The sequence below is a fragment of the Pituophis catenifer genome, unplaced genomic scaffold, assembly GCF_029215685.1.
Source record: "Pituophis catenifer annectens isolate HBS135680 unplaced genomic scaffold, rPitCat1.0.hap2 SCAF_1, whole genome shotgun sequence".
Classification (NCBI taxonomy): domain Eukaryota; kingdom Metazoa; phylum Chordata; class Lepidosauria; order Squamata; family Colubridae; genus Pituophis; species Pituophis catenifer.
In genome coordinates, this window is record NW_027256881.1 from 281278539 (window position 1) to 281302642 (window position 24104).

The window sequence follows — 24104 nt, forward strand, 5'->3', positions numbered from 1 at the left end:
TGCAGTACGTTGTTGAAATGGCAAGCCTGCGTCCAAAATCTGATAAGATTCGTCTTGTTGAAAGTAACTGTTTAACCATGTTAGTGAAGACATCTGAGTTCATTTTTTAAATCTGGCCTACGAAATATGACAGATTAAGGATAATGAAAGCATTTAACTAGGAATAAAAGCAAGGATTGCTATAGCACCAGAGCATCTTACCTTTCTCTCAGAGGTGCTCTGAAGGACTAGAGTTACTTCTTCCCTGGCTTCTAGATGGCTTTTTTGTTAATTTGTTCAATTATTTATGGACTTGCTCACTTTCAAAAGGAATCAAGATGGCATGCAGTGTAATGGAAAGCAATAATTAAAACTATCCACAGTCTGTGTCAGCCCAATCGGAAAGATGTTGGAGATAGCTTGGAAAGAAACTCCATTCCTCAGTTTATCTCATAAATTGCTATTCAACCTAGGTGGGAAGACAAATTTAGGAAGAAGCATCTCACAGTTTTCAAAGAGACTTTGTTTTAATTAGAAATCTTATAAGTGAGACTAGAAGAGGCCTATTGAGGTTTTAAGATTCTGTATTTAATTAATTAATTAAATTTATATACCACCAATCTCATTGTCAAGTGACTCTGGGTGGCTTACAAACATAAAAACAAAGGTACATTAAAATATTAAATATTACAATGAACAGAGAGTAAATTAGTTAAGTGTTAACTGAAGGTTTTACCCCAGATAAGCATAACAGATGTCTGAATGAAACCTATGAAGCTTCTGCTTCCTAGTTATATGTAGCTATACTTTTGGTATATGAATCTGAAGTACTGCACAGCTGTTGTTTTCACACAACCAGAAACAGGCTTTGCTCCAAATGTTAGGATTCCCAGGACAGAGAGCACTTTCATAGGTCCTTTCTTGCATTTCAAGGTCCAGAGGGTCTACCAGGCTGTTTGCTGCTATTTACTGATCAGAATTTTGCAACAAGATATAGTAGTCCTAATAAGCACATATGCACCAGGTTCTGCAAATTGGGTCTGAAGAAGCTAGTGCTTTCAGTCTTTGAAATCCAGAGTGTCTCAGCAATATGGGAGGAGCAACTAATACTATCAGTGTTGGAGGTAATATGAAAGGAGGTGCTAAGGATTGCAGCCAAATCATAGAAGAATGGCCTACAAGCAACCCAAGGACCAGGGGTGAAATCCAGCAGGTTCTGACAGGTTCTAGAGAACCGGTAGCAGAAATTTTGAGCAGTTCAGAGAACCGGTAGCGGAAATTTTGATTAGTTCAGAGAACCGGCAAATACCACCTCTGGCTGGCCCCAGGAGTGGGGAGGGAATGAAGTATCATTCCCCTGGAGTGGGGTGGGAATAGAGATTTGGCAGTATCCTTCCCCTGCCATGCCCACCAAGCCACGCCACAGAACTAGTAGTAAAAAATTTGGATTCCACCACTGCCAAGGACTACTGGTGGCACATCTGTGATTCAGAAATGAGAGTTAATGGGTGTGGTTCACATACCACTTGCAATTCTACTTCCTTTGCAAAGGGCTTTGGAAAGTTTGGAAATCTCAAACAAGGACGTTCTTTGTCACCACAGACCACTATTTCCTTACCAAAAACTGTTTATACAGTAGCTTGCCCTGCCAGTGTTGGACTTAACTGGGTGTTGGTTGCACCCAGACAACCAGGGATTAACACAGGCAAACAATCAAGCAGAAAATAATATCCCAACTAAGAAACTACCAAGGAGAAAACCAGACCCCACCAACACTGGCATGGCAAGCACTGATGGTGTTACCTGGTCAGGTAATGAAATGTCTATAAGCAAACAACCAAGCTCAAAGAGCATCAAACACTCCGCAATCAGGAACCATTTCCAAAGTATTTCCTCACAGAGATGCAATGTAGCCATAGGAGATTTAATTCCTGAAAATCTGAGCAATGATTAACTCATCTCTCTCTTAAATTAATGAATCAAAGGGATTGTTAATTCAAACAGCACAAACATTCACAAGTGATAGAAAATGATGCAGTCAGACAAGGATTAAAATTCAAAGAGATCCACAAGTTTATTGTAGCAACACAAACACACATGGAAAGCAATAACTTACATTGCAGAAAAAAATATATTAGTTAGCATGCCTACCCTAGTATGTAGGTTGGCACACTTATTATAACTATACTGACTTAAAAATAGAAAAGACAGAAAGGGGGAAAATAGTGTATCCCAAATATGGAGTGGAAAGAGGCACTAGAGAAAAATGGGAAATAGCTGCTACATCAATCAAAGGAAACTTAGTTGCTGGTGAAAATAGGGAGCTGCAGAGACAAAACTGACAAAGAAAACAGGACAAAACAGTTTATTATTACCAAGTCTGGAGATGGGGGAACACAAGTATACACACTTCTGAGTTATTCACAAAGAATTAAGGAGAAGCTTCCTACGCTCTAGTATCTCTTAAGTTGCATCCAAACCAAAATAAGGACAAAGGCCTTGATTCATAACAGCGAAGAGCCCAACACATGACTATTCTGAACTATATTGAAATTTTAATAGCAGTGAACAGAATACCAAGTGGGCAAAGCTGCTGATTGGCATCTCAGCTAAAACTAGCTTGCTAAATTAGCCAATACTCAAACTATACTTGATGTTTCAAATAACATTTCCTGCTTGGCCACCAAGATCATTGACCTCAAGATTCCAAGATACGATTTTCTCCTGGCACCATATGTAGCATTAAGTAGATGCCTTGTTGACTGATACAAAGCCCAAAAAACAAATGGTTTTGTCTGACTTGATCAACCAATTGTTCTGGTCCCAGCATCATGTTAACATTGGCTCTGTTCTGGTTCCTAAGGCTCATGCGTGGACTAAGTGTATTCAATCATACTAAAACATTTATAAGAGAGCCAGTTCTGTGTAGTGATTAAGGCATCAGACTAGAAACTGGGCAACTGTTAAATTCTAGTCCTGTCTTAGGCACTAACCAGCTGGTGATCTTGAGCCCATCACTTTTATCTCAGCCCTAGGAAGAAGGCAAGGGCAAACCACTTCTGAAAAATCTTGCTAGGAAACTGCAGGGACAGCCACCAGGAGTCAAAACAAACAAACAAACAAAAAAAAAAAAAAAAAACCCAACCCTGAGTCAAAGGTCCTCCCCTCCAAAAAAAAGCCTAAATTAAGCTAGAAGAAGAGATCACAGCATTAACTACTGGCCTAGCTGAAAGACAGTTGTGAGCAGAAGCAATAAAGAATTATGCTTCCACATCCATGCCTAGGATGAGTCAGAACAAAAGGAAAAACGAATGCATCTGCTGCAGTCAAAAAAGACTTATTTGATTACTTAAAATTTGATTGCTTAAAAGACAAAAAGTCCTAGAAACGGAAGGCGTAATTGGAGGCAATAAGGGTTTTCAAAAGTGACTCTTGTGAGCTTATATGTCTATATACAGGTAGTCCTCGACTTACAACAGTTCATTTAGTGACTGTTCAAAGCTACAACGGCACTAAAAAAAGTGACTCATGACCATTTTTCACCCTTAAGACCGTTGCAGCATCCCTATGGTCTCAGGAACAAAATTCGGATGCTTCATGATGGTTGCATTATCCCAGGGTCATGTGATCACTTTTTGCAACCTCCTGACAAGCAAAGACAATGGGGAAGCCAGAGTCACTTAACAACCATGTTCCTAATTTAACAACTGCCATGATTCACTTAACAAATGTGGCAATAAAGGTTGCAAAATTCACTTAACAAATGTTTCACTTAGCAACAGAAATGTTGGGGTCAATTGTGGTTGTAAATCGAAGACTACCTGCATAGCTAGATTAAAAGATTTTGTTTTATTGAATCAGTGGAGGAAACACACATTCCTTAATTTAATAAATGAAGGACACAGAGGAAATAATCATCTAAAAACTATTCCTATGCCTGTTCCCTGCAGACTTGAAATTTTGTTCTGTTTTGATATCTTTTGACACAAAAGCTGAGAGTCAAGCTATTCAGCTAATGTCTGAAGCAAAGCACCAGGCAGGGGAAGTATATGAACAAAGAGTGAGTGCATCAATGGTGGGTTGCTACCGGTTTGCCCCGGTTCAGGAGAACCGGTAGCAGCGGTGGCCGGAGGCTCCGCCACCCACCCGGACATCATAAAATACGATCTGCGCATGTGCAGAAGTGGTGCGCATGCGAGCGAACCGGTAACAAAGGTAAGTGAAACCCACCAGTGGTGGGTTCTAACTAGTGTTACCACCGGTTCGCTTTGCATGCCTAATAATCTGAATGTAACACTTCTACTTTTCCCTTCAGTGTATGGGATTGGGATGAAGCTGACTTCCAGATCCTAGATTGCCCTCAAGTGCTATTGTGTGAGATTATAAGGGGATTTTGCACCAAAGTGAATCCTCACGCAGGCCTACCAAACTTCCGTGCAGTATAAAATAAACTTCTTTCTAATGAGCATGCAATACCTTTTCTTGGAATAGGTTTTCAGATGGTTGCCATGCTACCTCAGTCTCCCCTGGATACGGTTACTGGGAAACATTTCAAATCAATCACCCAAATGCCAGGAGAAAGATAGGGGTCTACAGCCTTGCTACATCTCCCAGAACCTTGAGATGCTTTCAGCAGCATCGATCATGGTGTCCTTCTGGACAAGCTGTCTGGAATGAGAACAGTGGGTCCTTCATGTTGTAGTTCAGGGATAAAGCCCATGGCTGTCATGAAAAAATTTCCCAGTTCCATTTCTGGCACCACCAGAGTAGGACTTTTGTCTCAAACATGACAGATCTGATGCCTATTGCATTACTATTACTGTGCTAGAAAAGCTAATCTGCTTTGTATAAAGCAATGCTCTCTGTGTTGATATCCATTGAAGTCTCCTGGCTCCCTTTTCTCTTGATGGCTGAGCACAATATAAGTACTATAGAACTGTCACCGGGCATCAACAGTTATGGCATAAAGTAGTTCATTATTGTGCCATCACCTTAAAGACACAGGTGAGCGGAGATGAAAAAGGTGCTATAGGGTCTTTGATCCAGGATAAGGATTTTATCCTGGATCAATAAAAAAATACTTTCTACCTAAGGCCCAGAGACAAGTTTCATCTCCTACGTACAATGTATCTTTTTGCTTGTATAGCTTTGTATTGAATCTGTGAGATCCTGATTACCGAAATACAAATTTTAAAGAATCCACTTTTTCCCCAGTTTATTAGGCACCTGTTATTCCATAAGGTGTCATTCCTGACACACTGCCACTTGCCAGCCAGGGGATAAAATATGTATATTTTCCATGTTTTGCCATTCAAGATATTTAAGCACATACATCTGCCATTATATCAGGTGGGCATTTTTTTTTTAAATAGGAAAGAAAGTTGGTACCTTAATCTCTGCCTTCTCCCCCTTCCTCCTCCCTGGAGAATATTTTAATGAGACTTACACAGCTGTACTATCTCAAAGTAAACATTAACAATGCTAATTGCTTAAAGTTTAGCCTTTGATTTCTCCATCAGGCACACCTCTGAGACTTTTTCGGGGGCTTGGATTAGCTACCCAAATTTTGAAATGCAAGACCTGGCTTGTGGAGAAACCCCGGGCATGTTTGCATGGAAAGCGAGCCTTTTCCTCTGAAAGAAAGTATTCTGACTTTTTGTCTGAGCTGCTACCTCTGGAAAAGGGGATGGGGGGAGGAAAGGTCGCGAGTTGCCCAAATCCATGGAGGAAATTGCGTTGCCAGGCACCTTCACACTTCAGCTTAAGAAGGCCTGAATGAAACAAGCGGGAGGGAAGCGGAAGGCTCGGAAGGAATTAATTCTGCCAGAGAACTGCAGCTGTTAAGTCCTAAGCTTTGGAATCAGCTGGGAGATGCAAAGAAACAACATGGGCATGCAGGCGCACGTACATGCACGCGTGCACACCACCTATCTGCCTTGCTGGATTAATTCCAGGGCCTCTTTCTTATGCACCATAAGCGCATCCATTCTGTAACTGAAAGTCACTACAGAATGGGAAATGGAACGGCTGAGCTGGTCAGAGCCAAGGAAGCTCCCATCGCAGGTGCTTAGTCTTGGAAATAGAAAACAGCATGCTGCAGAAGTCAGCTTGCAGCACGGCTTGTGGCTGAGCTATTCTATTTCTCTGCCTGGGCATTTTTTCCACATTTCTATCGCCATTACAAGATCCAATACGAAAAGAGCCCCCTATAACTTGTCTTTCATCTGGCTGGTTTGTTTTTTTTTTCTTCATCCATTAAAAAAGAACCTCTTGTTATACAGGTCCTTGTTTTAGCAAGCTGGGCCACTGCGTCCCTTTGCTGTGATCACTGGCAAGGCGAGATTTCATACCGCGTGTTTAAATTACTTATTCACCGAAGGGGATTTTGACATTTTCTCTTTTTGTTGGAAGAGAAAAATCGAGATGAAAATGACCCTGCCAGTTGCCAATCTCTCCCCTTCTCCCTGGCACAAATAACACACATCGAAGGTACTAAACCAAAGACCTTTTCTAAATAATAAATTCTGTGAATATCACCATAATTGCATCTTGCATCTCTCTGGGATGCCATCCTTTCTCCAGTTGCTCCTTTTTCCACATGAGGACATAATTTTGCGATGACTTTTCTTAGAAGCAACACTTTTACCAGTTTGAACCTTGGTTATTTCACTGATAAGCTACAGGAGGAGCATCTTAAACATGCATTTGAACGATGCTTATATTTTCTATCCAGGATCAGTTTGTCTGGAAGAACTTGGGTGGGTGTGTTTTGTGCCACCACTATTGCACGTGCAGAGTTTTAGGTTGGCGTCTGTCCTGAAAAATAATTTGATGATTGGCTTTGAGGTCATTATTAGTAATTAATTCACTAAATAAAGCAGATTTAGCAGGTCTTAAATTCAATTTATAATCCTGCTCTCACCCAGAAGAAAGGGGAAAAAAAAGCAACTCCATCAATTTGATTAGATTGACCTACAGGATTTGCTTCCCTCAAAAAAGCATTGAATGTTTACCATGAAATATCTAAAACTGCACCTGCCTCAAGATTCCTAACATCTAAGAACCAATTCTCATGAAGCAGAATTTTTTCGTATGTAGAAGCAGCAGTTTAAATCCAACAAATGCAAACATTTTAATCCCAAAATCTGTGCTTGTTTGTGAAAGACTTTCTCTCAGGACTTAGAATTCTAATGCAAAAAAATGAAGAGACATTCAGTTCTGCAGATGGCTTTGACCTTGTATGACCAGCTTACACAAGACTATTGTGATATATTGGCAATGCACTGTAGCATTGTAATTTTGAAATGCTGGTCTAAGAGCCAATAACATTGTTCATAGTCTAAGCACTTCATATTCTAGCTTGAATTGACTGCAGTTCTATTAAAATCAATGGAGCTCACACATGAGTGTATACGGAGTATCACAACCCTAATTTTGGCAAGCTAATTGTGCTTGGGCTTTTAATAGATAATAATAATTTATGCATTCTGCTTGTGGTGCTTTCACTAAAGACTCAAGCAGCTTTCAGAGACAGAGTATGTATAACAACACATGGTCTTATTATCGAACACTAGTCATAATGTTGAAATAATTTTGTCATTTTATAAACATACTCAGAATGAAACTGCAAAATGTACACTTTCTCTGGGAACATTTACAACTGAAATCAACCTAATATAAAGGTGTTTAACGTTAGATGGAATGTATCTTCATTTCTGAAGTGGGGAAATTATTGCCCTTTCAAAATGTATTTTATGTTGTATATTATAGGCTGGAGTTGCTATCAATACTTTCTGCTTTAACTAGCCATTCTTTTTTATGATTTCAGTTTCAGCCTGGCTCAATACCTTGTTAACCTATATTTGTGTATCATATACTGTTGAATGATTTTCTCATTCATCTAGCAATCTTTTTTAAAAAGCCTTGGGGTTGGAACCATTATGGACCAGGTCAGCTGTCTGTACCCCCCTTCCCCTCCTTTTTTATCCACCATGCAACCACAGTAAATGAAAACCAAAATGGTCATAGAGGGACTAAGACCCTTCCTCAATCACGTCCATCACAAGGGACATTTCAACCTCAATTAAATAGTTTATGCAGCACTGGGGGAGAGGAGTGAGGGAGAGTTAATTTAGTTCTAAACTTACTATAATCTGTTGAAGAAACCATTATGACATGGCACATTCCCACTTAACACTAAGCCATGATAATTTTGTATATCGCATTACATCAAGCCAAAACCAAATCAACCACTTTATGATATTGTGTGTGTATCAGAGTGCGTGTAATTAAGTGCTGCAGTAGTGCAACAAGTCACAAAATATGGCTGAAGGGACAAAAATCCCATTCATTGAAGGCAATCTGCTGCATGCCAATTACCAATATTTGAGATTGCACATTAAAATCTCATGTTAAGCCTAAACAATAAATCTGGGAGTAGAGGAAACAGCCTCTGCAACAACTGAAGAGCACTGCAGCTGAACCCTTGTTCATCCCTTGCTTATAGAAGTAGTATGGGCTTAATTCGCCCAATAAAGTCACTGTCCCTTTGTATTAGAAGGCCTGCTGCGTGGTGTAACAGTCTCAGATTCAATCCTTGGCATTCCATATAGAACTGGAAAAAAATTGTATTGAATCCTGAAAAATTGCCAGGGCAAGTAAGACTATTACATGATCTAACTCAACATGTTTCAATCTGTAACATAAGATTACACAGGATACATGTGTTCAGCGCATCCCATGCTCTCCTTTAAAGTATTATCATCAGGCTTGAAGCAGATAATATACTTTGGTCAAAATACTGGGCAGGACCAGGAGATGGGGGAATTCATCATTTTGCTTCAACTGCAAATTGGAGCCTTTTGAGGACACTAAATTCACGTATTTCCCTTTTTAATGATCTTCAGAAATGGTCTATTAATGGATTTAAGGAAATTAGACTCCTTAAGAATAACAAGATTGGAAACACCAGGTGAGTGGATGCTGTTAATCCTCAATATAAAATATGAAGATTTAATTTCATAATTTTTAAGAATTTAAAATTAAGAAACTTAGATCACGTTTTGGCTACAGGAAGTTCTAAGAGTTCAAAAAATTCAGAGTTTGGAGCTTTCAATATTAATACTTTGAAACTATTTTTGAAAACAATACATATATAAATAGAAAAGAAAGAATGTTTTTGAGTTTTGGAGGTATAAGACAAGCAATTTATAATGGTATTTAGAGACATATTTGAAGAACTGTGTAAGGATCTGCACCAAGAAATGAAAACTATGTTGTGTCTTTCTAGAGAACATTGTGTTATCAAAGATATCACAGAACAATTTATCCAACAAAATTTACTTGAAGAGAATGTGAATACTTTGAAGAAAAATCTGTCACCAAATATACCGGATGAGGTACTGAAAATCAAAAAAGAAATAAAAATGAGAATACCAGGAAATAATGCAATAATTTCCCTTTGTTGGATTTATAAGAAAGACTGTTTAAGGCACTAAAGAAATTTGTATAAGGATCCACAACCACCTGGATGGATTGCAGAAAAACACTTTCTTATATGAAAGAAAATTAAAAAATTATTCTAGCAGAGATAAATAGGTTACATTGTTATACAGGATGATTCTTTCTGAATTAGTGATGTTGTACTAGATTTGCCTAAAGTAGATATTATGTAAAAGCTTCTTCCCAAAGAGTTATTTTATGTAATTATGATTTTATAATATTGGTTTTACATTTAATTGTTTTTTTTTAGTTAAAGTAAGGAAGTTTGGAGATTTTTTTTTTTAAATAAGGAGAAATTATTTACCTTTGCTCTATCTAATTTTAGTTGTTGGTTGTTGTTGTTTTTGTCTCTATTAGGATATTGGGGTTATTATATACTTGTGAAATGTGGATGCGCTTACAGGGTGGAAATGAGGAAAATATAATATGTTATTTGGAATATTTTGCATTTGAATTTGTCGTTTCTAAAGGGGATTTTTTTTTGGTCATGTTTAAATTTGGTGTTTTGTAAATGTTGTTTGCAATAGAATGTTGAGACCATTTCATGACATAAATTAGGTGTGGAACATTGAGTTTTATATGTGTTAATTAATGTTAAAATCTTAGAGCTCTGCATGGATCTTTTGCTATTAACTGGATTGAAGAAGACGTCACTTATTTGATTTGCCTGTTGTTAAGAAAAGGGTTATGAGATGAAGAGTTTACAGTTGTTAGCTAAGAGAAAGTGAAGAGCTTAGGGAATTATTTACACCTGCTATGAAGGGGGTGGAGTTCTTTTTTTCTCTTTATACATTTATTTTTCTTGTAATTCTTTTCTTTCTTTCCCTTAGTCTCCATGATCTTTTATTGTTTTATTCATATCTTTAATAGGATTATTTGGGGAAAAAAGGTAAGGAAAGGAGAGATCAGAATGCGCTGTAAACTAAAAATAAAACGGGAGCTGCTGCATTTAGAGAGGATTAGTTGAAATCCAAGTCAGACCTGGATTTGTTTTTGATTAAACTAATGACCCCAAGTCAGCTATGTCACCCAAATATGGAAATGAGGGCCGACATAGCTGCCAATCTTCTGTTGCCAGAGACAAGAGCCTTGAGTGACCCTGCACGAAACAGGCTTCTCGATTGTACCTGTGAGTGTAGTGCAGGGAAAGAGAAGGTGAAGAGACAGTCTTTTGTCTGCTGGCTACTTTAATCCCAGTTATGACATCAGAAATTTTTCTTTAAAGTTTTCACCCTTAAAGAAAGAGAAGACAGCCATTGTAAAGAAAGATATAATGTTCCCAAATGAATTTGGATAGCTTTGATTTTTGCTTGAGAGTCTGGCACTCCTTCACTGGAGTGTCCTTTACCTAGGCAGAGCAACAGACTGGATGTGCTATGTCAGGGAATCTAGACTAGCTGTGGGATACATTAAAGTAATGAAGTCATACCACCATTTTATCTCTATATTATTAGGGCAATGGAGAAGTTTCAAGGTAGATATTGTGTATACGCTTCCTTATGAATGGTTATTTTGGTTTTATTATAGAACTGTAAACAGCCAGATACTATTATCTGACATATTTACTTATAAACAGAAGTTTTCCATTTGAAACTTTTCTGATAAGTAAGGTTTAATATCCCACTACAGCAGGGGTGGTATTCATTTACCTTCACTACCGGTTCGCAAATGTGAGCGTATGCGCCGCCTCCATGCATGCGCAGGACCTTCTGCGCATGCGCAGAGCATCAAAAATGGGACGTGATGACATCCGGGTGGGTGGGAGGAGCCTCCTACAGCCACTGCTACCACTTCGTGAGAACCGGATAGAACCGGCTGAATACCACCACTGCACTACAGCTCTAGATCACAAACAATCACCAAGCACTCTAATACTAATCTAATGTTCTCCGGATATATTGGGAATCTAACTCCCATTGTTTTCAGCTGTTGCTCATGTTAGTTAGGAATTAGGGGACATGATTGTTTGAGGGATGGCGAATACTGATTTATCTGAAGGAAAGAGAAGATAAATCAAACCAGAATCACAATCCACACAATTTAAATGCCTAAATACCAACAGTTACAACAGCTCCCCTTTATGCTATAATCATAACACATATGAATCTATTACAACAGACCTGCAATCATGCACTGCAGGGGAAAATGATCCATTTGGAACATAGAATCCTCCCCCTTGCCTCAAAGATGTGCTCCTTCTAGTAGAACCCAGGAGGTCAATTCTTGGTGAAATGTAACCCTGGAGAAGCAAGTGCTATGGATGCTTCTTTGAGTGTTCATCCTTTCATGAGGGCAAGAGTGTGTTTATGGTTACACATAGCCTATGTGATGGATGATCATGGTGTGCTGGTGCTACAGATTCAAGAATAAGCCCAATCCTTCATTCTCATCTAGGGCTGGTAGCAGAAAGCTGATGCTCTCTCTTGGAGTAGTTCTTGACACAAGTGACAACTCCAGCTTCCTATAAATAAAGATATAGAAAAGTTTAGATGTTGAAAAGACATTCTAAATCACGGGTGTCAAACTCAAGGCCCGGGGGCTTGGAGACTCGTAATCTTCATCAACTGAATTCTCCTCATCCTTTCCTCTGCAAGCAGAATGGAACCAACCAAGAACACAAAAATGCCTAACGAAAGAGAATTCATGAAATGAAGGGACATGCTAAGGGAGGGACATGACTTCAGTTCTCACCTGCCTTATGAGGAATTTCTCACTTGTCTTGTGAGAAATTTTCTCAAGTTTCATTGCTGCTTTGGTTTAAACAAAGGGACTTGTCTTTACAAGTTTAAGTGTTACTGGCTGTCATAGGAAAAATACTTACCTCATTCCCAAGGTTATACAAAAGGTTTGTTTTTAAAATGTATATGACTACACAATTTGGATTATGCAAAAAGAGTCACAATTCTGTCCATGAGCAGAACAACAATTGAAGGAATACTATAGACCACTGCATCTCCACATTGAACACTCAATGAATAATCACATCACTCCAAGGAAAGGATCCACTGGAATTACCCACTCAAACCAGTAAAGGCTGTTAGAAGGAGTAAAATCTTTCATAGAATTGGCAGGCAGCCTCCATTCACTATGGGTGGAGACATTGGACTCATAGGAGAATTACATGATTTAATCAACTGATTCCCCCAAGGTCTGCTTATGAGCCTCATCACACGCTTCAGAGAATTATTACCCTAACTTCTACTGAAGAGGCCTATAAACTATTAGATTTTTTTTCCCTCTAATCAAATTAACCTTTCCAATCAATAATAATTACTAGTGAGGAAGAGAAAGAAGTGTTTTCTGAACACTACAGTGAGACTGGATTTCCATTAGCTTATTACTGTTTTGTTCACTGCTGGTATTTCAATATTAACATTGATAATTCAATATTGATCATTTCAATATTTGGACGGACACTATAGCTAAATGTGACCACAGAGATCCTTAGATTTGTTGCTATGAAATGAACAAGATGGAACCATTGGGAAAAAAGCAGGAACTACTTTAAACAGCTTTTTTGCCATGATTTGCATTGTTTAAGATACTTTGACTATAATTTCACATGGGAAGTATGATATAGCAAGACAAACCCCACATGGGACAATTTCCCTATGCCTTTCCTCCGGCTTTCAAAAATCTGCTTCAGCAATATGGGAAAAGAACAACACCGCCAAAACACGTACATGAATATTCAAATGATATTGATTGTGCTATCGTGAAATGATTGGTATAGATACTCTAAGCAATTGTACCTTCTGGGGGTTCAGAGACTGGTGGGTTTAAGCAATACATATGGTAACCACGGTCACAGTCATCACAGAAGAGCAACTGGTCCTGATCCAGAATTGTTGAGAAAAAAGAAAAATATATATACATTATTCAATCTAGCTAAAAACATGTAACCCTGCCCATTGTTGTACTAAAAAGTTAATGTGTAATGATAAGTAACCAAAGAGTACATCAGTCACCAATAACAATGGATAAAGAGATTACTTCCTACAAACGCTCATTTTGTGCTACATTGTCATGTTCTTGCAATCTAACTAACTTGCACATTGCAATATGCATTTGAAATAGAAAAACAATCTCATTTAGAGAGGTTAATCTGAATCTGAGTGGCCAACTGCAATGCAAGTAGGAATTAGGGGGGAAATGTTACAGAACTGCTGATAACATTCAACCTAATGTTCCTGTGCATGGGGATGTTATGATTTTCCTTCTCATTCTCAAATGACTTCCAGAAGAGACAAATTTTCTGAACAAGTCTAAATAAGAAGTGGGTGGACCAGATATCCAAGGGGAGGCTATTCCAAAGGAGGAATACTCTAGGCCACCCAGAAGAGGTCATGGCAGATGACATTCCCTTGGTGGAGAGTCTTCCCTCTCTGATCTCACCAGATGGGCAGATTCAACTCAAATCCTGAATCACACAGTGTTTTACAAGTGACAACTATTACCTTGAATTGCACCCCAACTAATTGGCAATTAATAAAAGCTTCCTTAGTCATATTTTTGTATGAGAAAAATTTGGTTTACATAGACTGTAACTGCACAGTCTTCTGCTTGTAAAACCAACTTTCTTTTTTTAAAAAAAAATATTTTATTAAGTTTGTAAAATATATTAAGTATCATTTCTATTTACATCGGAAGTGCAATGTTTATACATATATACATATACACAAGATATGCACCTGGTATTTCTTAAGCTACTTATTCCTTTTATTAGACATATCTTTTTTTCCTTTTTTTATTTTATTGTTCATCCATTCATACCACCTTCCTCAAACAGTATGGTATTCTGAGTTTTTCTGAGTAAAACCAACTTTCAAATGCTCTTCAAGAGGTGCTCTGAATAAAGCAAGCTTCCTGTCCCATGAAGTACCATGGCTGGCATATAAATATAATTATGCAAAGGCCATTTTGATCATTGTTGTAGAAGTTGCTGGGACCTTTAAATTGCACATCAATTCTTTCTGGGAGAGTGCAACCCATTCTAGAAATAATGATGGACTATCTCTGGAATCCACAGTCACTCCATCTTGTTGGGATTAAGCCTGATCCTAGTTTCCCCCCCATCTAGATTCAGACAGCCTCCAGGGACCGCTGCAGCATTTCCTGCTCAGCCCAAAGTAAAGACATACAACTGGATATCATTGGCATATTTATGATATCTCATCCCATGCTGAGAGATTATTTCTCCCAATCTCTGCATGTATATATTGCTAAGAGCACCTCTTAGGATAGAACTACATATGCATGCCAACTAGAAAAAGTTTCTTTTAGATAATGCATAAAAAATGCATAGTATCTCTAAAGGTCATCCCAAAGGTGTTTTTTTTTTCAATAGGCAACTGGACTTTCTGATTTTTCTTTGAAGACATTTTGCTTCTCATCCAAGAAGCTTCTTCAGCTCTTACTGGATGGTGGGGAATGGAAGGATTTATACTCCTTGGAGACAGCTGGTCTTTTGCATTCTTTTAGCGGGTCATTAAGGTCACCAGGAGGTTTCCCTGTGTCATCAGGGTCACCTGAGTGGTGCAAATTGATGTGGGGCCTTCTTGGAACTGTTGAAAGGACCGTGTTGTAGATTGGAGATAGATGGTGTCATATCCTTCTCCCTCTGCTGAGAGAGAGCTGTTCAATTTTGACATAGATGCCATCCCAAAGGTCCTTTTTTTACTTGAGACTCTATGGGTCATCACTGTTCAAATCCAATACACTCTGTAGCAAAACCATCATTTTATAAGAGCCTACCATTGATTGGCATCCATCACAGCCCTGAGCTCCAGAACTGACTGGAAGCAGTTGCCATTAGATAGGCATTTGCAAGATTTGAAAAGAGACAACCTCTGAATAGGATTGAGACTTTTGCTCCTGATATATTGTTAGAACAGCACTTCTTCAAATTTGTTCGGCTTGTTGCAAGCTCTGTAGTAAAAAGTATGACTTGACTGGGGCAAATAATGTCTAATAAAGGCCTTTGAGTCATATCATTTGAACCAGCACACAATCCTTCTGGGGAAGGAAGTATTGCTCTTAAAAGATGAATTGTTTTCTTAGCTGCTAAGATTCAGTCTACATGGATCGGACTGTGTATTGCCACAAAACAGACAGGTTTGGTCCCTTAAGTAATCCCAAGTGAGAACCAGGAAGCAATTTTGAAGGGGACAAAAGGAAAAAAGGACGAGCAAGTATATGGTAACTGAGTGTGTATGTAGAATTTACAAAAAAGAGCTCCCTTTGGCTGCTTGGATGTCTTGAGCTCAACGAATGAACCCTGGAGATCGTGTACATTAGTTTGCAACTCATTATTACAAATGTCTAATTTAGGTGTTGATAACAAAGACAACTTACATCATTCTCAGAAGTCCCACAGAGGCTACAGGATTTGCATTCGATGCATTGCCACTGGTAGGTTTTGACCGCCTCTGTCATATTTGCTGTGAACTGCAGGCACGTTGGGTGACCTGGAGGAATAGGAAACACCTCTGCTGAGTAGGCTGTGCTTTGAATGGTTCTTTGAATCAAAGTCATACAATTCAGGAACAAAACAGACATGGACATGGACCAATCACAACATGGGTTCCAAACTAATGGATATCAAAGAGGAAAGCAAGCATTAACCCTTTTGCTGCCGGGCACAAGAAAAATAAGTCATTCCTTCCCACTGCCCCATTGGCAAAGCAATTTTATTCAGAGCTCTTAAAAACTTTGTGGTTGTTATTTTTCCTTTTAATTAAAAAAAAAACAAGACAACTGAGTCGAAGGAAGAAAGAATAGGCTTTTCCTCTTCCTTTATAAATGAAGGATTTGGAGGGAGAGTTTTTTTAAATTGAAGATTTATTTGACCTGATTGAAACATAACTGCAATGCAAATTCATACATCAGAAGGACAAAGGGGCAAACTTATATTTTTAAGAGCTCTGCACTACTAAGGTTAGCCTGCACAGAAGAAATCAAACTGCACAACTAAGCTTTCAGGATCAACTGAAAAAATCCCCCCACCAATCCAAAACAATTTATAAAAGGAAGAGAAGTAGGAGAGCTAGCAACAGGGGAAGGACAACTACCGCTGAAACTCTAGACCTTCCCTACATGCGTGTGGATGGTTTTGCCAAACAGCAGGACTACTATAGCAGGACCAGCAATGGGGAGTTCTGGAAGAGGGGTGATACAAACAAACAAACATAAGGTAGGTTCAGCGTTCTTTCTTTATAACAGGAAAACAATAAGGAAACAGCCCATTTTGTTTCTCCACAATCCTTTGCCTTATCTTCCGTCATAAGTGAATGGCATCTTTCTTCAAAAGAATATTTTTCATCCCATGTTCACCCCGCCCCCAAATTTTAACATGTAGCAAAATATCCATGTGCAGAAGCAGAGAAGGATACAAGACCAGTGATGGGTTTTCAATTTTTTTACTACCAGTTCTGTGGATGTAGCTTGGTGGGCATGGCAGGGGAAGGTTACTGAAAAATCTCCGTTCGCACCCCACTCCAGGGGAAGGTTACTGCAAAATCCCCATTTCCTCCTGATCAGCTGGGACTTGGGAGGCAGAGAATAGATGGGGGCGGGGCCAGTCAGAATTTTTACTACTGGTTTTCCGAACTACTCAAAATTTCCGCTACTGGCTCTCCAGAACTGATCAGAACCTCCTGAAACCCACCTCTGTACAAGACCCATGTGTACCTGTGTACTAAATGAGGCATTTTATATTTCTGGTATTCAACAAGCTTTGGGTGGAAAGTCATTAACAAAGGATCTTTGCTCACAACAAAGACAGTTATAAGGAACAGCAACTAAGAATGTGTGATGAAAATTCCCAAATAACTTATTCTCCCTCTATTATTTTTTTCCTCATAAATGTAGGTAGCATTGTTCAACTCTCTTTCTTCTAGTCTATAAAAGAATTCCTACAACCAACAAAGAAATAATATTTCAGTTCTGAAACCTTTCAGTCTCAAACTATATGTTTGCTTTAATGGGTATATGAGGGTGGAGAAAATGGATAGTAGGAAAAAAGATTAACTCAGCCTTCCTAACAATTGTCATGGTCTTCTGCATTTGACACTCAGGCCTGGCCTGGAAAAAGAAGTTTCATTCCTACGTGAAAGAGCAAAGAAACACTATTCTTAGTATTCTTAGAAGTTAGAGAGGCTACAACTCAAGATAGACCTGTGCAAAAGACACGAGGTCTTCACCTCTATCAGGCTGTCAGACTAAATCCTTTGATCTCTTTGCTTTCCTTGGATAGGGCTTGCAAAATTGCAAGCAAATTTTGTCATATATCTCTTATCATTTTTTTAAACTTTCCTACTTGACCCATGAGAAGGAAGAAGAGATATGTTTTTTTTAAAAAAATAGACAAACTATTCTTAAGCCTTTAAGTCATTCCACACATTCTAAGAAACCTTTGGTGATCAGGCTATGACAAATGTTTGAGTTTTAATTATTAAATTTGGGGTTGGGAATATACAAGTAGCAATAGTGGGAAAACCAGCTTACTCTTCCCACTCCTCTCTTTTACTAAATTCAATGTGGTTTTACTGGCTACCTTTTATTCTTCCCTTCCCCAGGTAGAATTTACTTCTCAATCGTCTTTCTATTCAAAGATTTCAACTTTTCATTTCAATGTATTCTTTACACACTAACATATTGCTTCAATTTCCACTTGTAAATCTCTCTCTTTTGTTCATTTCCTGTCTCCAGAACATTTCATCTTCCCATTCTCATACACTACGCTACACATTGCTTTCAGTGGTTCTCTTTTAATAGTGCTACTCTGCAGCTGAAGAATTCAGAGATAAAAATGTTGGTAGGAATGCCTGGATTTCTTAGGATGCTCAGCTTTTCTTCTTCCGTGGAGGTTATGATGCCATGACAGTAGTCCACACTTTGGCCTCTCTCTTTTAGTAGTGGGGAGTGGTTTTGCACTTCCTGTGTATAAGCTGCTTCTGTATTTTAATCAATACAGAAACAGATGCAGGACTATATTGAGGTAAGGAATGAGACACAGATAAGCTGCCAGTTTTGCACCATTTGACTCACTTTGGTCAGTTGAGAGGACTGCTCTTCAACAGACAAGTTGTAGCATTGCAAGAAAGTATCAGTGAGGACAATTGCAGGATGCTTTGAATTGGTTTGTGAGAGTTTCGGGAGTGAAAACAGAGAGCCCTATGACCATTTCAATGACACCGAGTTGTCTTCATTCCTCTTAGATCTTGTGTATCCCCTGTTGCATGTGCACATCTGTTTCCTTCTCTTGAATCTGGGCAGATCCATTGATTTGTATATTTTTACACCTTGCATATAACAGTTCTTCTGATGACATAACTTAGAGAAAGGAATTTTAGAAAAGCAGAAGATCTGCAGGCCAGAAAGAACCTTAAGTAGAAAAATCCATGCTTTACATTTTCTGCTATTTGTTTTTCTTCTAAAAACAATTGCAAAAGGGAAAACAGGCATCTGAGCAGTGGCCTCAGCCCAGAGGATATGCCTCTCCATACAGTAGTCCTGCTCCTAATAGCCAATTCCCCAAACTGCGGTTAGTCAAAATTGTTTCACTTATAATTGAGAAGTTATGTTGAACATCTTTTTCACCCATACCTTAAATCATAGCCCCATTAGAAAATTACACAGGGATATCCAATGGTGGGTACTATTCCAAAATTTCATACAACAGTGAACAATGCCTTATTATCTTGTGGCACTTGCCCCACCTACTGCCTTCTGCATTTTCAATTTTGTAATGAATTTTATGCACTTTAAGCATCATATAGATTTTTTTTTCGCAAAAACAAGAAAGATCCCGGGGTACCACAAGCAAACATGCAATGAATTGTAGGAAGTTCCCCATTTGTGCCAGTCAAAAATAGATAATACGTTGGGGTAAAGATCTACACCTGGTGTTTAATATTTAGAACAGTCTAAGGAGACCGAGAAAAAGAAGCTTCAAGAATTCAAACAAATTCTTAAAACAATATGCAGTGAAGAGTGACAGTGACCATGTGAGCTTGGCAATGTATTTTTTGATGATTACATATTATGAGCCAATTAGTGATTAAAATGCTAGAATAAGATTGGAGAAACATTTATTTGCTCTTTCTGAGCCCAACCCATTCCAGGTGGTGGTGGTTGTAGAAATAAATTGGAAAGGAGAGAGCTAACAATACCATCTTCTGCTCCTGGCAGAAAGATGAGATAGTAATCTAATAAATAAGTCATGTTAGGGATTATGAGATCATATAAGGGTGATTGATGTAATTAAAGTGACATGACTAAAAATTATACAGTTTTGAACTGTTAGCTGGAAAAGGATATTTGTTAACACACACAAAAAAAACCCTTTCTGGGCTATAATTCTCTGCTCAAAGTCTAGTTACCTAGCTAGCAAACAGCTACTAACCTTTCTAATCTAAGAAATGAAACACAAATCTGAATCAAATTTGAACATGGTGAAGTGATTTAGGGTTTGGGAATAATGAGGCTCTAGTTGTCTGGTGCTGGAAGCCACAGAGATGATTGTGGAGAAATTATTCTGAGATGGTTTTAGTCATCTTGGGGAGTCTGTTTCCTGGTTTGCTAAATCTCAACTGACTGACATTTTGTAACCCCAGAAACTCCCTGAGTGACTTTGGACCAATCATAATCTCTTAGACCACCAAGATTATCTACAGATTTGTTTCTTGGGGAAAAGAAATCCCCTTCGCTTTGAAGCTGCCTTTATGTGAAAAGTCAATAGTTTCTCTCAGCTGTAGATAGCTAACACACTTAGCTATGTTTAATTTAACTTTGATTTAATCAATTAACCCAACTTCCACAGTACAATGAAATCTAAACTGATCAGATAGCATTCACAACATTATAAACATAGTTTATTAGTGAATATAGACACAGTCCTTTTTAAGTGTGTTTTCAGTATAAAGCACATAAACCCTGTTACTAGCCAGGATTGGATAAAAGGCAATGCCTAGGACCTCTTTCCACCAAAATATTATTCTCTTTTGCCATATGCTCCCTATTTCCATTTCCAGTTGCAAATATCCTATAACAATAAGGCACCCTAAGAACAAGAATTTGAAGTTCCACTCTGCAGTACTTATCAACTCCCATAATTCCCAGCCAACATAACCACAGTGACATGCAGTAGATAGTTCCAGGGATCAGTTCTCCTCTAACTAACTAAAAATGGAAATAGTAATGTGCTTATAGTTGAGTTTGACTCTTGGTGGCATCAGGGACATGTATACCTATTTTGGAAAGCAGTAAAGAAGTAGTGTGCTACTTTATCACTAGTGTATCTTTTAACTTTAACAATAAAAGTTATCTACCTATGGAAAGAACAAGCATTTTGGGGGAAAATAGGCTATTGAATATATTATGTTATTCAGGGGCATTTGTGGAATTATTTTACTGTTTTGTATAGAAGCCAATGAATGTCACTATCCTAATAAATGTCCATTCCTAATAAATTCAGAATAGTTTTGACATCTGCTTACTCTTGCTATACTGATACCTTAGACCTGCTCTGTCAAACTCACAGCTTGCAGGCTGGATATGTCACGTGCTGGCCACACCCAGACTAGGAAAGGGGAGGGAAGTCATGATACGTCACGTGATGATGCAGTGATGACCCAAGTTTGACACCCCTGCCTTAGACTGACCAGTTATATGAATTTAATTTTTTGGCCCTTGATAATACAGCTCCTGTTTTTAGGATTATGATTTATAAAACAGCAATTGCGAAGGCATTTAATCTCCTTAAGAATTTTTCAAGCAATGGGTTTAGATATGATAGTTTCCATTGATATATGAAGCTTACTATTTTATAAAAAAAAATCGGGCTAAAAATTAAATTCTTATTCAATGTATAAGTGACTGGCATTAACCAGTTCACACATCATTAGATGTACCTTCTTGAAAACATTTTTTTAATATAACTAAGTTAAACATATGAGGAGCTCACTTTCTCATTTTTTTTAAAAAAAAATGCAGTTTTCCTTTTAAAAATTGCAGGTTTATCTGATACTACTGCTGTGTCTGAAAGATTAGGAGGATTATGGAAATTTAGACTATCATGTTGCATTATTGATATAATCCACCACAAATGAACAGAAGACATTAGCTTGGATATTCAATTGTCACCTACAATTAGAAGGTGCTCAATGGAGAATTTCCATTGCAGAAAGAGGGAGGTCATTTCCATCAACCCCATCCCTTGTACTGAAGCTCTGCTGAAACAATTCCAAGTCCAGAATGTGTCCCAAAGATTTTCAGGTAGAGCAGAAAGAAGAATTGAGCAAAGCTCTTTCCTTAAGTCCAATTCCTGCTGATTTGAGCATTCTGTGTGCAAAATGCTACTTATAAGAGGCCTACCTCAGCAGCCAGGAACTCAGCACTGTAACTATTGATTACTTTACAAGAAGATGATTCCTCATCATTATCACAGTAGCAGAGAAAAAGCAGAGCTATTGCAATACTAGAAGCTCCTGGTTATATTAGGAAGATCAATAGACAGTTTTGGACCTGTTCCTGCCAGCACTCACCACCAACTTGATCCTGTGAGGACTGCTCACAACCAGTCTTTGTAAAATACCTATCCCATGGTGTAGCATTTAAATCCCATCTGCTGGCTCACTATGAAGAGGGGAAAGGATATTACATATCTGAAGGAAAAAAAGAACAGACTTTTCAAAGGCTTGTTAGCATCTAAGTTTAAGCTAATCCATTTATATTAAATAAGAAAGTAAGTTGTTTCATATGTATCTAGTTATGTACAATTCTACTGCAAAACTTAGAAATCAAATACTTACCTCACTATAGACTTCACCCTACTTCATTACAATTTTTTTCTTCAATATCACCACAGTTCTACCTTCTTCGCTACTCTGAACATCAATATAATCTGATCAAATATCAAGAGGGCATGTCATTTGGTATCTGAAGGAATCCCACAAAAACTAATTGTTCGTTTAGAGATTTTTAGAGGATGAAGTACTATTAGATGGTATTAGTCTCTGTTTCAAGTGTTAACTCTAGTTTGTCTTTGAGAATTGTGGATTGGCCTGAATAACTGAATACAATTTACAGATCTATAAATACTATACAATCTCTTAAAATGGAGGAATGGATGGCCATTCTGCTGAATTCCCTGGCGTCACTTCTAGTCCAGCAAAGTCAAGCCTCCTTCAAGTCAAGCTAAACATCTGGTGGCTTTACAGGCACATCCATACGCTCATCTTGACAAGTGTATGGAAGTCATTTATGCTTGTCTTCTTCCAGGACGTTTTGCTTAGTCTTCCCAGTCTAACCTAGGTTTCCTATTCACATACTTTTTAATGCTGCTCCTGCTTAGTTTTCAAATCAGCCAAGCTCAGGGAGCTTGTTAATGACCATAAAGGAAAGATCCAGGGACAAAAAGATTTAGTGTGGAAAGGCAGAGCACATCACACCAGAGATGTACACTGGAGCAAAAATAGAACAGCTCGCTTTGAGAGCTGTCTCATAGCTCACCACACCAGCAGGCCCTGCTCAAAAGATTCTTCAGGATCAGCTATTTAGAAAACACCTTCCTTGACCCAGACAGCAGAAAGCTTAAAAGTTTCAATAGGGGTCCCAAATTTGTATCACCATAACCAGTGAGTTAATTCTGGGTCATCCTTTGTGGAAAGGATGTCACATAAGTAGTTTCAGTTCCAAATCTGATATGCATGCTGTACTCCCTATCGTTAGTTCCAATAGTGCAAGTGGAATTGAATCTAGGTCATGTTCTGAATTACATACTCCATAAAATAAAAGCTTTTTTTTTTTTGGCCTGGAAACAGTTGGGATTGGTCAGTCACCTGGTGGCTCATAAGGATTTTTTTTTTTTAATCTTGCACAGGCAGCAAGAGTATGTGATGCATTTACTGTTATGATCATTTTTGGGGGGTTGCATAGAAAACATTTTCTTTCAGAGGGAGAAACTCCTAATCATTATCCCCATCTCAATCTTTTCTGGCAGTGAAATGTTTTTATGACAAATTGTAACATTTTGGTACATGGTTTATATAATACTAATTTTTAGAGGACCCTTCTAGGTGAAGAGCTCAATTTTAGAGAGTTGGACGTACTCTTTTCTAGACTATTTCATTCCATTCACTCCACTTCCCTTTTTCTTTTCTTTCCTAATGACACCCTGAATATTTTGTGGCTATTAAATGTTAATGCTGTGCAATGTTTGGATTTGATCTCCAAGATATACTTCAGACTATAGAGGGGTGTGAACAAGAATATGCCAAGTCTGCTTTTATTTTAAAACAGTTCCTCACCCTCAGCATCTTTAAGACATGTGGACTTCAATTCTCAGAATTCCCCAACCAGAGGAAATCTGGGAACTTGTGTCCAAATACCTCAAAGTAGCTGAGGTTAAGAAATACTGCTTTAAAACATTGATCCAGGGTAAAAGAGACAGCTGCTTTGAATTGCAGACAGGCACAATGTTTACACTCCCATATACTCCAAAATGTGTTTTAGAAATCAGATCACAGCTGAAGCACTACACAATCCTTGCAGCTGAAAGGTATATATATATATTTAAATCTTAAGCATCTCTAAGGGCATCAAATGAAAGAACTATGTTCAAA

The 24104-nt window shown here is 38.3% G+C and overlaps 1 protein-coding gene across 2 annotated transcripts in view; it reads right to left on the minus strand.

The window, feature by feature from the left end:
- Positions 1-10385: 10385 nt before the first annotated feature.
- Positions 10386-24104, minus strand: part of DPF3 (double PHD fingers 3) — a 209625-nt gene continuing 195906 nt past the window's right edge. For both annotated transcript variants that reach the window (XM_070939585.1, XM_070939593.1), the window contains 3 exons: positions 15835-15947; positions 13233-13314; positions 10386-11941 (listed from right to left, as the gene is read on the minus strand). In XM_070939585.1, coding sequence (XP_070795686.1) covers positions 11871-11941; positions 13233-13314; positions 15835-15947 — 266 coding nt within the window. In that variant the 3' untranslated portion in view covers positions 10386-11870. The remainder of the gene's footprint in view (positions 11942-13232; positions 13315-15834; positions 15948-24104) is intronic.